General features: G+C 35.3%; 1 protein-coding gene across 4 annotated transcripts in view; it reads right to left on the reverse strand.

The window, feature by feature from the left end:
- The window catches only part of MAP7 (microtubule associated protein 7), a 229801-nt gene that overhangs the window by 36731 nt on the left and 176650 nt on the right, over positions 1-16420 (reverse strand). For 2 of the 4 annotated variants that reach the window (XM_051997827.1, XM_051997828.1), the window contains exons 7-8: positions 9726-9839; positions 4443-4594 (exon numbers count right to left, since the gene is read on the reverse strand). In XM_051997827.1, the coding sequence (XP_051853787.1) occupies positions 4443-4594; positions 9726-9839 (266 nt within the window). Of the gene's footprint in view, positions 1-4442; positions 4595-9611; positions 9637-9725; positions 9840-16420 lie in introns of those variants that run through there. The other 2 variants (XM_051997831.1, XM_051997829.1) reach the window with 2 other exon arrangements.

The raw sequence follows: 16420 nt of genomic DNA on the forward strand, positions 1-16420 counted from the left end.
ATAAGGTGTGGCAGAAGGAATCTATTATTCATTTTCTATTTTGTTTCTTTTTAGGTTGAAGGAGAGGATAGGAAGTCATTGGAATTTACTGAGTCAGGGCCAAACATGTGCTTTACTAATCTCACTTTGGCAGCTATGCAGAGGACTAAGTGAAAGAGGGAAGAGACTGGAAGCAGAGAGACCAATTGGGAGGTTACCACAATAATCTAGGTGAGAAGTGACAAGAGCATGATCATAATAATAACATTTCTGTGTGAGTAGAAAGGAGAAGACCACTGCCAGAGATGGTATGGAAGGAGAATCAGAAAGCCTTGGCAACTGATTGGAAAAGGAGAGTATGGATGGGGTCAGTAGTTGAGAATTCATTGTAAGGTGAAAATAGCTCATCAAAGCCTTTCCTGAAAGTAGGTTCTACTAGGAAAAAGAGAGAGAGAGCTGCCAATTGAACCATGTTTTTTTAGTGTTGAGAGACAAAAAGGTCAACAACAAAAAAAGTCATTTCAGTTTTGCTCAGGGCCATTCCCAGTATAATCTCCTTTAAATGTTATTTTGTCTAATAGTAAAAATTGATTTGTGACCTCATTAACCTAGATCTTCCATGTATCTATAGCAGAAATAATTTTTTTTTCTTCTCTTTCATTTTCCTTTTTTAAAAAATTTTATTTTAAGGTAAATGTGTTTTTTTAATTTTTTTTTTTTTTTTGGGCTGAGGCAATTTTTTTTTTTTTTTTTTTTTTTTTGGCTGAGTGACTTGCCTAGGGTCTCACAGCTAGGAAATATTAAGTGTCTAAGGCTGGATTTGAACTCAGGTCTTCCTAACTTCAGGGCTGACACTCTATCAACTGTGCCATCTAGCTGCTCCCTTTAATGTCTTTTAAAAATGTCTTTTAAAAAAAAAGATTTAAGTATTTTTTTTTTAAATCTGGAATACTTAAGGATAGGGTTCTTAACACGGTACCCATAAACTTGTTTCTTTAAGTATCCTAATTAGTTTTGTCAGTAATCCTGAAGAGGGGACCCCGGAACTCTGAAAATCCTTGAAAGAGAAAATCTCCTTCAACTCTTCCTCAATAGGGGACCCTTCCCCAAGTCCTTTTTCCCTTAAATGAATTTAAGTTTCGACTGCTTGGGGGGGAAGGAAGAGGAGACCCTGAAACTCTGAAAATCCTTAAAGGAGAAAATCTCCTTCAACTCTGCCTCAGTGAGGGACCCCACCCCAAGGACAATTTCATCTTTGTTATCTGAGTGGGGTCGGCTCAGTTCTGAAACTCATTGAATTAAATTCAAATTCTAGCCCTAGCTGAAATCCAGCAAGGAGCCAACTTGGGCCCCCTTTAGCTAAATCTCTCATTATAAAAAGAGCCAAACCAAAACCCTCTCTTTGTAGAGGTTCCAAACATGCCGCGCTATGCTAGGCTTGGCACCCCAAGGAGTCTCTGCCCACTGAAATACTCTTTTCCAGTGCCATCTTCTCTTTACCCTCACCTATTTCCTTAACCAGACTTTAACTTTACTTCCAATACCCATAATAAACCTCTTTTATCAATCTAGGTTTTTGGGTCTATAAATTCTTTTACAGAGAACCTATGCTTGCGCTGAATCCCAAGGGGTTGCAGGGGAGACAAACCCCTCCATTTGATTCCCTGGACCTGCCACTAGACCTCATTTAACTCCCTGACTACCAGAAACCCTAATTTCATTTGGGTTCCCCATATCTAAACCTCATCAATCCTATGTACTTGTTTTATTCAAGGAACATTATTCTAAAAAGGAGTCCATAGATTTCACAAGACTCCCAAATGTTTGTCTGGTTCCCCCCCAAAAAAAATTTGCCCTAGTTGCATTCATTCAAGGTGTGGAAGATGAATCTTTTAGCTAAGATCTATGGCTCTAAGTCCAAAGCTAAACTCTCCCAATTGTTCAGTCAATTATATGAAATTCTCACATCAAAAAATTTCTTCACCTTTGGCAAGTGTCTCAAGAATTAAAGACAGATTCTAGAACAATTGGCTTGAGAGATACTGTATCTTTTAGCACCAACATCGGGTTTGCCCAATTACACACGTGTTATCCTCAAAGGGCTATGAAAAATCCTTTAAAGAGCCTTTCATCTTAAATCTGAGTCATTCTATAGAGTTAAAATTTTAAAATAATGTGTTCTAGGCTTTCATTAAACAGGCCATGCTATGATCATGGCTGGATAATTAGTGGAGTCTTTCAGTTGGATGATGAATCAGTTAAAGCCAGAGGGAAAACAGAAAAAAAAATGGCCATTTCTTCTAGTACATGTAAAATACTCATGCATTTCAAAATAAAGGAAACACAACCTAATCTCTAAACTATCTTATTATATCAAGATATGTAATGAAAAAGAACAAGACTGTGGCATCATCTCCATTAAGAATGGACATGTTGTTTTCCTTAATGATCAAATCATATAATAGACATATAAAAATTAAAGTTTAAGAGACTAATGGCCAAAGATTAGATCTGGAAGGTCCTTGGAGGCCATCTGGTTCAACCCCCTCATTTCACAGATAGGCAAACAAATGCTGTCCAGAAAACTAATGTGATTTGTCCAAGCTCATACAAAAATATCTGAGGTGGGAAATGAACCAAGTGTCTTAATCACGGGGGATTCCACAATAAATTAACTTTCAACTAAATGCATCTTAAAAACACCAAGAGAGTACTAGTTTTGTAAATGCATTCAAAATCAGCCATCCAGATTTTACTGATGAGATAGAGCCAAGATGGGAAATTCTTTATGTTTCTCTTTGGAGATGTTGTCCATTACCACAGGCAGGCAAAACACTGTCACCCTAGTGTTTGACACAACAATACCAGCTCAAGTCCATATGACATTGTGGGCTTTACAGATGACCCCACAAATGTGCTATAGACTATCACACAGCAACAATGTCTAATGATTCTCATTTCCTTGCTTAAGAAGTTCCAGCGACTCCCAATCTAGGATAAAATACAAATTTCTCTCTGGTATTTCAAGTTCTTCATAATCTAACTCCAGCCTACCTTTCCAGATTTATTACTCATCACTCCCCTTCACATGCTCTATAGTCCACCCACATTGTCCTATTTGCATTATTGGCACATAAGATGCCACGTTTCTTTCTGTGCCTTAGCAGAAATGGGTTGACTCCAGTGCCTATATTAGACTCCCTTCTGTCCCCCACCTCTTCAGATTTCCCCAGCTCCCATCAATTATTTATTGTTTAGTTGTTTTTCAGTTGTGTCCTACTCTTTGTGACCTCACTTGGAACTTTCATGGCAAAGATACTGGAGGGGTTTGCCATTTTCTTCTCCAACTCATTTTTACAGATGAGGAACCTGAAGCAAGCAGGGAAATGAACAAACCATACACGTAAACACACATATGCACATATGTATATACACGCACATACAAGTATGTGATGTATGTATTCACTTCTATGTGTACATGTGATACTCCTCAAAAACACAAATCAAATAAAATTATCCTTACACATGTACCTACATATATATGTAGTGTGTGTGTATGTGTATAAATACACATGCAAGTATGTTTATTTGCATTTGCTTCAATGTGTACATGTGATTTCCCTTAAAAAGTGAGGTAAATGGGGCATCTGGGTGGCTAAGTGGATAAAGCACCAGCCCTGAAGTCAGGAGGACCTGAGTTCTAATCTGGCCTCAGACCCTTAACACTTCCTAGCTGTGTGACCCCGAGCAAGTCACTTAACCCCAATTACCTCAGCCAAAAAAAAAAAAAAAAAAAAAAAAAAGAGGTAAATTATATACACACATATGTATACAAACACACTGTGTATACACACATGGAATTATGTGTTAGTTGTATTTATATTTATTTCTATGTGTACATGTGATTTTTCCCTTAAAAGAATGTAAGATTCTTTTAATCAAAAGTTGTTTTGTTTGTACCCCCAATATTTTGTATAGTTCCTGGCACATACTAGGTAAATAACAAATACTTATTAATTGATGGATTCTCAGTCAGTCAGCAGCCATCTGTCTACTGGATTGTATATGGAGTAGTCCAGGTAAGAGAACTTTGGGTAATCTCAATGCACCCAAACTAATTTCCTAGCATGTACATGTACCTCCCCCACTTGCCAAAGATGATCCCACTTTGCAATCAGAGAGGATATTCTTTACTGAGATTTCCTTACTAAGCAATCAACAGTACAGTATATGTGTTGTAGGTAGGGATTGCAGGAAGAGCTTCATGTAGAGGCTCAAATTTTAGCTATATTTTGATTTTTGAGCTGGGGATTCTAAAAGTTGGGCATGAGGAGAGCACATATTCCAGGCACTGGGGCCAGGGTACAGCTGCTCTCTCCCCCAAAGGTTATTTGGATCTCTCTGTAGTTCTAATAATCTGTTGGGGCTGCACCCTTATTAACCCATTCCCAATGATTACTCACCATTGTGTTGTGCAGAGTTCTTCTTCGCCCAGTACCTTCGGGTGGTGTTACAAAGAGTTTGGGCCGGTCAGCTGGATTTCTACAATGTGCAGCTTTGTAGGACATAATGTTGATGGGGCTGCAAGATGCTGAACGAGGACAAATGGGGATAACTAGGATGCAGTTGATTGTTTTATACAGGGTAGTGTCAGAGTTGAAGAAGGAAAGCCAGAAACGAGGTGCAGGAAAAGGAGCAAAGCCGAAAGAAGAAAAGGAAGGAGAAGATATTATTATCTCTAGGTTACCCAGAACCATCATTCAATTCTTCCCATGGCCCCATGAACTCATGATGCCTTCAAAAGAAATGAATGGGCATTCAAATGAAATGGATGGATATGTTGTGAGTGATTCAGCCATATTTAGACAACAGATCAAAAATCCAAATGTAGCCAATAATGAAAGGCAGCAGGCAATGGTCTTATCTAATAAATGATGGTTCTGGTTAAAATCTACCTTCGAGGACACAAAAGTGGTTTGTTTCAGACAAACATAGGATTTAAGGATGGCTTAAAGGTTATGTGGACAGAAGTCAGATTTCTTGTAACAAGCATTATAATGGGAAAAAAAGACAGAGAGAAACACACAGAAATAGACACAGATAAACGGAGATAGGCACAGAGACACACACAGACGCACACGTACACACACACACACACACACACACACGCACAGAGTTAGCAAGCCAGCCAGCAAGCCACAGCACAATTATGCCAGGAGGAAAGTTCAGCAGTCTAAGGAGTAAGAATAATTACATTTCTTTCTATTAGAGGAGTTAAGGATAGATTATCATTTACATTTTTTAAGAAGATAAAGGTTTTAGCTATAAACCCACAAATTACATGAGTGATGCTTTTTTTGTGTGTGTTTAAAATAGACATCAATGTGTATATAAGCACACATTTTGGGAGTAATAATAAACACTTGCACAGACCTTACAATATGCTAGACACTGTGCTAAATGCTTTATTTACAATTATCTCATTTGATCCTCACAAGGACTCCTGAGAGGTAGGTAGGTGCTATTATTATCCCCATTTTGCAGATGAGGAAACTGGAGCAGACAGTGATTAAGAGACTTTCCCAGCCTCAAAGAGCTAGTAAGCCTCTCAGGCTGGATTTGAACTTAGGGCTTCCTGATGGCTGATGCAGTGTTCTAATTGTGGATCTATAATCATCACTGCCAAAAAAAATCAAAGATAATCTTAAACATGTGAGCATATTTAAAATCTTTAATCACTCTTACATATATTTATTTTAGCTTTTCTAAAAGCGCACTCATTTCTAATAAAAAATAAAATGTTTTTGAGCTACCTTTTAAAAAGCACAGTCATTTATCACTTTCTGTCCACCATAAAGCATTACCATGAAGTATATGTTTTTATAGTCTTAAGGATGCTAAAATAATGTACTACACAAGTATCATTATGTAATAATGCATGTAGATGATCAAATGTATTTTCAATTTTCTCAGCTGGCAAGGCTAGTCTTAGTTTTCAGGCTTAAGTTTTCCATTTTTACTATTTAAATAAATACTATCTCTTGATCTATTCATAATGTGACCAAATATAAATTTCTATAATTTGGGGGATTGTTCAAGAGATTATACTTAAACTTAGAGGTTTGTAATAGGGACATTATGAACAGAGATATTTGCAATCACAGAGATTTTTGAATTTTCAAACAGCATACTCTCTCATCTAGTGGCATGTAGGTTTGATATACAAAAGGAAATTAGTCCATAATTGTATGTTTTCCCTAGTTAAATTATGGGATATGGCATCAGATTTTCTTTCAGTTAATGGCAGATTCTGTAAGAGCCTCAACAGAAGTAATTATTTGTTTTTCAATCACTTAAAAAGTAAGTTTAATTTCCTGAGGGGAAAATCCTAACATCTAGGTTCCACAGCTTCTTAAGCTTATGAACATTGCCACTCAATATGGTCATTCGCACAAACCAAACCTTTCTAGGGGATTAATGACCAGGAGGAGGCATACATAGCCTTAGGCAGAGCCAGGGGCCATTAACCTCCATTTTGAAGGTGAAACCTATGACCTTGGAGCCAGCATGTGTCTGTTTTTATTTTTTTCCCCCTCAGGATTATTGATCAATTGAGGCTAATGGCTCCTGGCTCTGCCTAGGGCTATGTATGCTTCCTCCTGGTCATTAATCCCCTGAGGAGGAAAAAAATAAAAACAGACACATACTGGCTCCAAGGCCATAAGTTTCACCTTCAAAGTGGAATGAAGCATCCAGATATACCTTTTCCCTTCTCCTATAAAATGCAATGCAATTTCAGCAGGTCTCTGAAGAATATTTTCTGAGAATATCTTGGATCTATGCCAGTCTCATCATTCCCACTGGTTTACAGTTTATCATGTAGCAGGAGATAATATTAAATGAGAACATGAGAATATATTTAAATCTTTCCCAGTGTAGCATTTGCAAAATCCCAAATCTTAATTGTTTAAGGTATCATCTTTCAGATAAGGTGGACAGTTTTAAATTCCTCTTAGGGATGCAGTGAGTTTCTGAAGTCTGTTAAGTGTTTCCTCTAATAGGTAGATCTCTTTAAATGACTCATTTTGTAATTTCAATCTTCTGAAGAAAGAATATTACACTAACTTGTGCTCATTCCCTGCCCAAACTCCTTTATCATAATATTCTTAAATAATAGAGATTTTTAAAAAGTGAAAATGTCTTTGAAAAATCCTCCCATGGTATTATTATTTTTTTTTTCACCCTCATGTCTCAAGTTAACTCAAGGAGAAACAGTAGAACAACCTACTAGTTTAGTTCAAGTGATCAGGGATGCAACACATAAAAAATGAAATAACCTTTTTCAATAGATGATATTGCTTCCTTATGGGAAGTAACTTAATTTCCAACTACTATTTCACTGTAAACACCATATTTAAAACATGCCTGGCAATTTTCCCTAATCCTCTCAAGACATTTGAATTTCCTGAATTCTGAAATACTGTGTCTGCCTAAACAGGCTTCAGTGTCTTAAAATAAATGATCACTCATGTTTCAAGTGTTTGGGTTGAATGATTATAGAAAAGTCAATTGAAGGTAAAGGCAAATAAAGCAGGTGCCATGAAAGACTTTCTTCATTCTATAACTGGTACATTGCCCATGGCAATAAGAGGTAAGGTATCCCTTTTACTTCTGAAATGTGAAAGCAGCTAACATCTTACTTTATATAAGTGACATGGAAAATTACATGGAAAAATGTTGTAGTTTTCAAAATACCCTACTTTTATGCCTAGTTTTCTTCATTCCTGCAGTAATTAGGAAAAAGAGGTGTAGCAAAGGAATAATCCTAAGGAATGGAAGACTAAAAAGAAAACAAAGGAGAAGTAAAAAAATTAAGATATTGACATTAAAGTTAATTGAAAGATTTTTTCATACATAAGCTCCAATGGAAATTAGAGAATCTCAAAAATTTTGTTGGTATAAGAAATGGACAGACAACATTAGAATACAGTTAAGCAACGATGAGTAACAATGCAATATAAGGGTTATCTTAGTACATCGAGTAATTAACATAAAAGGAACTACATGGTTCATGCTGCAGAGAAAATTATGTGAGTAAATCCATTTGGAAAAAGGAAAGCAGGTGAAAGGAATTGCTAAACAGATAAGTTGTTAGAATACTTGATGAGAATTACTCTGACCAGGTGCAAGGATGAAAGGAGGTAAGAAAATGAGGATCACTTGGGAAAGGAAAAGAATGAAGTAAGAAGTAAGGGCTCTAATGAATGTTAATGGTATATGTAGGGAAATAAGTAATTCCCAAACTGCAAAAATGATTGGAGATCAAACAACATATAATGTAGACATAATAAATCACGAAGCCATACAATCATTGTGGTGTTCTTCATTTAGGTGTAAATGAAGATAATTAGATAATTTTGTTTGATGACTATGAAAGGATGAAATCAATAGGCACAACCACCAAAACTATGGCTTTTAAAATCAGAATTCGGCACTTCTAGAAGCTAGTAATGAGTTTCAAATGATGAGAAGCAATATGGTCTAGCTCTTTAACTGAACACCCATTATGCACAGATGGCTGTCCCAGGGACCAGAGAGAGATAATGAGATCTGAAATTTTGCAGATGTAGATTTCACTTCTTTCTCTGTATAGAATCATCCTGGAATAAATCCTTTAGTCTTCCTAGGTACCTCATTTCTGCTATGGGAATACTCATACCATGTACCTTATGTGCCTCATAGGGGTGTTGTGAGAATTATGGGGTTAGAGCCTAGTAAAGTCCTTTAAGTGCCTTAGATGAAAGATAACTATAAAAGTATAAAGTAATATTATTTATGCAGGCGAAAAGGACAGGAGCTTGCAGAATCAAAGCATCTTTAGGAAGAATTTATGTAAATTATCTGCAGTTTTCTAATTGGAGAAGGCAAAAGCAAATGGTTTGGTCACTTAATCCCCCTATATTCAAAGGCATTTGGGAATATGTGAATCAATTCAAGGTTAAAGATGTCTTGGAGAAATTAAAGCACACTTTTCTAACAAATAATAGCTTTACATTAATTCACAGTTAAATTAATTGACCTGTTTCTATGTTGTGATTTGAGATTCTTAAATAACAGTTTAAAATAATCCACACTGGAAATTTTTAAACTTTTTTCCCCAAAAAACTGTTACAAACCTGAAATGTTGTGCATTTCAGTTCACAACACCTCTCTGAGGCTGATGATGAATTCTTTAAATTACCCATGGATGATAGACATGAGGAATTTTTGTTGCCTGAGACCACATGAAGGAAACCATATTCTGTTATACCTAAAAGACTTATCCTTTGATTTTATTCTTCTAGATTTTAGATCTAGATTCTTTATAAGGATTAATGCCAAAATAACTGCTACTCATTTCTATTTTTCCACTCAAATAAAGGCACAGGAATGAAAAAAGGGGAAATTTTTCAGCTATATATCTGCCACGAACAGAAAGAGGGTATCTAGAAACATCTGATAAATAGCAGGAGGCTCCCTTCTGTCTCTATGGGCATCTGGTGTCCAGATAAAGATGCTAAGACTTTGACAAGAAAACAATACAGATAGCATGAAACCAACACCAAATAGATAAATTTCCAAAGCCATTTCACCTGGCGAGGTGCACTTCGGAGAAAGCTGAAATTTGATTAGACCAAATGGTTGTTTAGAATGCTTTGAAAGGATGCTCAGCTCTCCCCAGAAGGCTCCACTTTGTAAAGTTTTACCTGCATCTCCAGACAAGGCAGCGGTGCTTTTACTTCTGGCCAGGAACGAATGTGTGGGCGTCAGGAGTCTGTTTACAATGCTGCTCTCCCAGGGGCTGAGCTGCAGGCGGCGAGCTAAATGTCACCACATAAGCAAGATGTTAGAGAGCATTCTTTCCATAGATGAGGGGACTCAGCACATTATTGCTACTGTCTCCATACTTTACGTCTTGAAATGACACTGGGGTTTCTGGAAAAGTGAAGTCTGCTGAACATCACCATTAGGAGTTCTTGAGAGGATCAAATTATCTACTCTGTATCCCTAATACTGTGCATCCCATGTAAAAGGGGCTCTAATCAACCATGGTTGAACTAAAACAGCCCATTTCATCACCTACCTTACAGGTACTGTTCCTAGCTGCCACTAAACCATGATAGCTAATCCAAACCTTGCTAATTCCTATTTTGTTCCTGATTACCCCCAACTCTGCTCAACAAACGAAACAAACATTTTGATTGAAGTCTTAGCATATGCCTTCTCTTCCCTAGGCAGGTGGTTATCTGTAAGATATCCGGGCATCAGATGGGGGTATTTGTATTAACCTACCCAAGAAGATTAGTAGATTGAATCTACTATTGCAGAATTAGCCACAACAAAGGTTTTGCCAGAATATTAGGAGACTTTTCATCTGACTTAACAAAAAAAAACAAAAGGATTCCCATTGAAGATCACTAGATAATCATAACTTCTGTTTCTATTAGCACTTTGTGTTCTGTAAAACACCTTACAAATATATTATTTGAACAGATCCTCACAACAACCCTGTGAGGTAGGAGCAAATGAAGAACAGAGACTCAGAGGGCACTGGCTTTGCTCATGGCTGCACAGCTAAGAAGTAGGAAACTGGGACCAGAACCCAGTTTCCATTTTCAGTCAATCAACCAGCACTTATTAAACAATTACATGCCAGTCATTGTGCTCGGTGCCAGGGATACAAAGACAAAGCTCTAAAACAATCCCTGCCCTCTAGGAGCTTACATTCTAATGGAGAAAACATTCACATATAGGTATATGACAAGACATATACTCCTCAATTTTTAACTAAACAATAAGAAAAACAACTTAACATAATTTAAAAATGACAGACTGCTTGGCAAGCATTTTATGGTGCTTCTATTCCTATATTTCTATTCAGCACAGTCATGGGAATGGTTTTAAAGTTATAAATAGGGCTCTCCAGGTCCCTGACTTTCAAGCCACATTCAAATTTATGATGGAAGATAAGGTTTACTGTTGGAATAAGATAAAATTAAACACACGAGCCATAAGCCAATTTGAAGGAAAAAAAAATCTCCAGATGGCCAATATCAATCCTGAATACTCAAGTGAAAATTATACAAAAGGAGATAGGATAAAGTAACAATCAAGCCTTTACAGTCAATATCAAGAAACATATATTGATCCTTCATAAAAATCACTCAATTCTTAAATCTCTATTACCTAAATAAGTTCAGATGACTATCATTTAGAGACGTTATAAAAACGATTTCCTTAAAATATCTTAAGAGAAATGAGCAAATTCTGTGAAGATCCAATGGAACACAGATTCCCTATTTATATTTTGGGAATATAGTCCCCTAGAAAAGGTCTTGAAAAATGTACTTTAAAAAGTACAATAGGCTGAATGCTTCTTGTGGACTATTTTGTTTTGGCTTTGTGTCTTCAGTACCTAGAATGGTGATTAGCACCTAGTAGGTGTTTAATAAACTCATGCTAATTAACTGAAGATGACACCTACTCAGCATCAAAAGTTCTAGGTTGTAGCATCATCGTTTCTTCCAGTCAGTTTTCTTAGGCTAATGTTTTAAGGTCAGATTCTCAAAGGAAGGGCACTTGACTTCCATTAGGAAATTATGTGGGGCAAAACTATGAGGAAAGTCATGATGATTATAACATCAACAACAGGAAGGAATTCACAGTTTTCTAAAGCATAATGTGAGCATATACTTAAAGAATTCAATCCTTTTTTTTTTTTTTTTTAATCCTTGTTCACTCTAGGGATAAATGAGAAACACTGTTAGATTTGGGCTTTCTGGACTGAATCCCAATAATTAAACTGTCATAATTGTCAGAGTAATTACTATATAAAATGCCATAAAACATTAATAAAAGAATACAATTGTAACATCTATAAATCTGTGTGAATCCCAGTGAATGAATGTGACAATAGCTTAGACTTTAATGACAGTGTAACTCTGTATCTAATCTCTATGGAAACTACTATAGCCTAAAATTAGAATACATTATGTTAGAGTAAGAAAAAAAATTAATGGGAAAAAGGTGAACTACATTAACTGAAGGTTTTCACCACATAATCACATTTTGAATGCGTGTGGGGAGTGGCAAGGAGCTGAAGCAGAAAAAAAAATGAGAAGGATATAAGAGAGGTTGACAATTTTCTTTCCACTTTTGCTTTCTAGCCTCTGAGGGATGAAGCTCAACTTTTCTTAGTTGTAACTCAAAGATTCAAATTGTTTCCTTTCAGAAATTCTCTTTCCTATTTCTCATTTCTCCCATTCAAGACTGAATGGCTAAGCACTATAGCACATGCCAATCTAAGACTTTGCTTCTATATAAGGATTATTTTTTCTTTACATGTCACTCATTTATTATTGCAGAATGAAAACTAAATTGTACCCATCAAAATAAATAATGTTAAAATGTGATATAGCATCATGAATTTATTATTTTATCTGAATCATTATTTAATTTGTAAAGTTTTGCAATTAGAACCTTGGTATTACTATAAAATAATTGAATGAACAGAATTAAAATGTGAGCCATGAAATCCACCCCCCTCAAAAAAAAACTACAGAGCTGCATTTTAGAGTCTAAGAATATGCATTTCTATTGGGCTTTTCCTTAAAGTACCAATTATTATGTGCTGGTGCTAATTTTGCTGGTAGTAGCTAATTAGGAGGTCATAGCTATTGAGAGCACTATTTTACTTAGCATACCACTTTTTTTTTCTTACTCTGTGACAAATACTGAAGTAAATTTGACATTGATAATATATATAAACCCAAATTGTAGATGGAAAAATCAAGGCACAGAAAATTAGATATTTTGCCACAAATTACATAGTGATAAAATCCACATACAGAATCTAGGATTTCAGCATTACTTTCTAGTCCCCAATCTGTGTTCTTTTCTATGCAAAACTATTTTTCAAGTGTCATTTATGATAGGAATTATTCTTTTAATGAAATAGCTCCTTTACAATAAGTATATATGTCTCTAAGGAGTTCATGGGGATCCATACAGATTCCTTTGTCCCTCCCTGTAATACTGCTTCAAAAAGACACTATGTAAAACTCCAAGACATCATTTAATAATATGTGATAATGCTGGTGTGAGAGACTGCTGGGTCAGAGAGTATACTGTGCCTCTTTCCTCCTCTTAAAATAACCTGTAGAGGTTTATTTTGAGTTTAAGAATTAAGAAGATGAAGTATTATACACACTTCTCTTTTTTTCCTTTACCTAAAAAGAAGAAAATTAAAAATTTATTGTAATTTTCCTTATGATTAAGAGATGGTAAGAAATTCTTCTAAAGCTTCTTAAAAAGGCATAAATTTCCTTCAGAAGGTTCAGGAGCAGATCTTTGAATAATTGTGTGGAAAAAGTATTAAAAGTAAAAGCACTATATACTCACAAAGGACATATTGCTAATTTGAAGTTCATACAAGTAAAAATGTCTTTGATTTTAATTAAAAAAAAAAAAAAAGAAAAGAGTGCTTTCCTTAGAGCCCTGGACTTGGAACAAGAAGAGATGAGCTCAAGTCCTGCCTCACACATTGATTAGATGTGTGACCCTAAGTAAGTTACAATCTCTTTTAGTCTCAGTTTCCTCATCTGTAAAATGGGATAATAGAAACACTTAGAGTTGTGAAGATCAAATAAGATAAGATACTTGGAAAAAAATCTTAAAACTATCTACATACCTGCTAATATTATCATTATTATGCTTCAATATGTCTCACCTCTGAAAAACTTGTTAAGCAAGAAAGATCAAAGAGGATGAGAAATTAATTAAAAGCTCTTAACCTAACAATTTCCAGTGACTAAAACTATTTTGTGGCTACAATGACTCCCCTCCCCCCCCCCCAAAAAAAAACCTTAGCAAATCACAATCCCTCTTTAAAAAAGAGTATTTCTTAATTCATTTCCTATTACAATGAAGTTTTATCATAATACTCTCTTAAAGGTTCAAAATTCAAAAGAAATACTAATTTCATAGATATCTTTACTTGACTAAGCTAGACTATATGGAACATTCTCTTATAACTACGTAGCTAGTTGGGTTATGACTTCATTAAGGTGAGAAGAATATTAAAAAACCAAAGAAGACACAGCAGTGTGTGGGAATCAGTGGATACAAAGTTAATCGTACATGAATAAGCAAAGAAGATCTAGGATATGTGAAATTTAGTATGGATGTAGAAGTTAAGACATGAGTAAGCAATAAAGTTTCTCTATACCACTAGATCAGTGATAGATAAAATGACTTAACAATGAGTCTCTTTGAGTTGGATTGCCTAATTTCATTTCAATGAATAGATAAAAATGATTTTAAGTAATATGCCAACAATTCCTCTTCACAGTTAATAGAAAAGAAAAATTCCTCCCTATCTCAAATCTTGCCATTTTAGGAATGAAATACAAATTCAGAATACTTCCACGAATTGGTATTATTTTAAAGGTATATCTGTTGACAAAAATAAAACAATGAAACAACCCCCAAATCCTTGACTTCCTCAGATACACTGTAAGGGAATTGTTTGTCTTCCTGATATTGGTGCTTACTCTTATCACCTGAAGCTTTGTTTGGGGAGTCCTGGTGAACCTGAATCTGACCTTACTATTTGATCTCGCCCAGAAGCCTCAGTGAGATCAATGCTTTCTTGATAAAAAGACAGAAAAGAAGGATCTACTAAATGGTGCCTTATTTCTGTCTAGTTCTGTTTCCTAGAACTATGCCTAGTAGTCAGTCTCGTAATTCTGCTTTTCTTATTCAAACAGGGTTAATCTTAAATTTGCTGTGTTCTGATCCTTACTGCAATCTACTAGTGGTCTTCATCTGTCTCTGAAACCCAAAGCTTTCTCCATAATTCTTCATCAAAAAGAAATGATTGCATTTAGGGAAAAGTCCTCCATGAATGGATCCCCATGAAATATTTTAGCTATTTACAATACAATAAGAACAGAAATAAGTGACTTTTAGTCTCTGCTCAACAGTAGCCTGTTTGACCTTAATAAATTGTTTAACTTTTCTTCCACCTCAGTTCCCTTGTTTATAAAGCAAGTAGAGTCATGGGGAGAGAGGGAGGGAGAAAGAGATTATAGTAAATGATTTCTTAGGCCCATTCTAGCTATCAGATTCTATGACTCTAAAGTCAATCTATTAGGTTCTGTCTTGCACATTCTAATTGCTTGGTGCCCATCCATAGGACTCTCTCTATCCATGACCTGACTTACTGAAATGGGCAGGTTAGCACTTGTCACTAACATTCCTAGGGGAAAAGTTAAACAGCCTCTTGTTCTCCTATCAATACCAGCCATGGCACCAGGGAACGCTGGTCAGATATGCTGACATGCTGAACAGATCAAGTCCATAGAAAGTAAAGGCAAATAGTTAAAAAGACAGCTTTCCTAAGTTGCTTTTGTTGGGCTTAGAGGCCTGTATATATAACTATAAATATTATTTGGAAAAAAGGACTTTGAACACATGGTTCTTCCTGCAAATACAATTACCTCTTCCACCTTTTGACTTTTCCCAACATGTTTTCAGTGTATCGCAAGTCACCATGAGAGAAATTAAATGAAGTTTTGGGGAAAGTTTTGCAGAAGCCACAAATAAACTGTGAAGGCTAGCAGATGATACAGAAGAAGTTTAGAAACTCAGAAATGCTTAAAATATATGTATAATATTACATAATTAGAGATATATTTTATCTTTTAATACTATAACAATTCATACTTCTCTGGGATAAGGGGAGGGTCAAAAAAAATTTAAGTGGATTTTCCAGTTAGTAGGGACATCTTTACCCTAATCTCTGTTATTGAAGGGATAATTGTATGTGAAATCACTATCATTTAACCGTATTGTCTAGATTGTATGTCAAAGATAATCTTTGACTGTAAATTCAAATAGCTTAGAAACAGAAATAAATAAGGTTTGTGTTAAGAGAAGGAGCTCCCCCTTCCTTTTTTTTTTTTGTCCCTAGGTTCAAATATTTAAAAATAATATGTTAACAGTAACTTTCAACATTTTTTTATAACATTCTAACATTTTACATACATGATATGAGAATATACAATATGAAAAGTATAGAAATATACATACACACAAGTATAGAACACACATACATTTTATACATATATACATGATGACAATAAACACTGAAATTTTCCAATCAGTTTCATAATGAAATTTTCAAAGTAATCAGCTTGTGATGTTTATTTTAAAAGAATTTTTTCATATTGCACAGTAAGTCAGCTTTAAAATCTTGATATTTCTTATAACTTAGCTTGTGAAAAGTATATAATATATACCTTTAAAAGAAGCAGGGTTTTTTTTCCTTCTATGGTATATGTATACACAAAACTTTAACTGCTAGCATCTCATGTACTGTAAATCCTTGCAATGAAAGCAA

Source organism: Antechinus flavipes, chromosome 4 (genome assembly GCF_016432865.1).
Source record: "Antechinus flavipes isolate AdamAnt ecotype Samford, QLD, Australia chromosome 4, AdamAnt_v2, whole genome shotgun sequence".
NCBI lineage: Eukaryota > Metazoa > Chordata > Mammalia > Dasyuromorphia > Dasyuridae > Antechinus > Antechinus flavipes.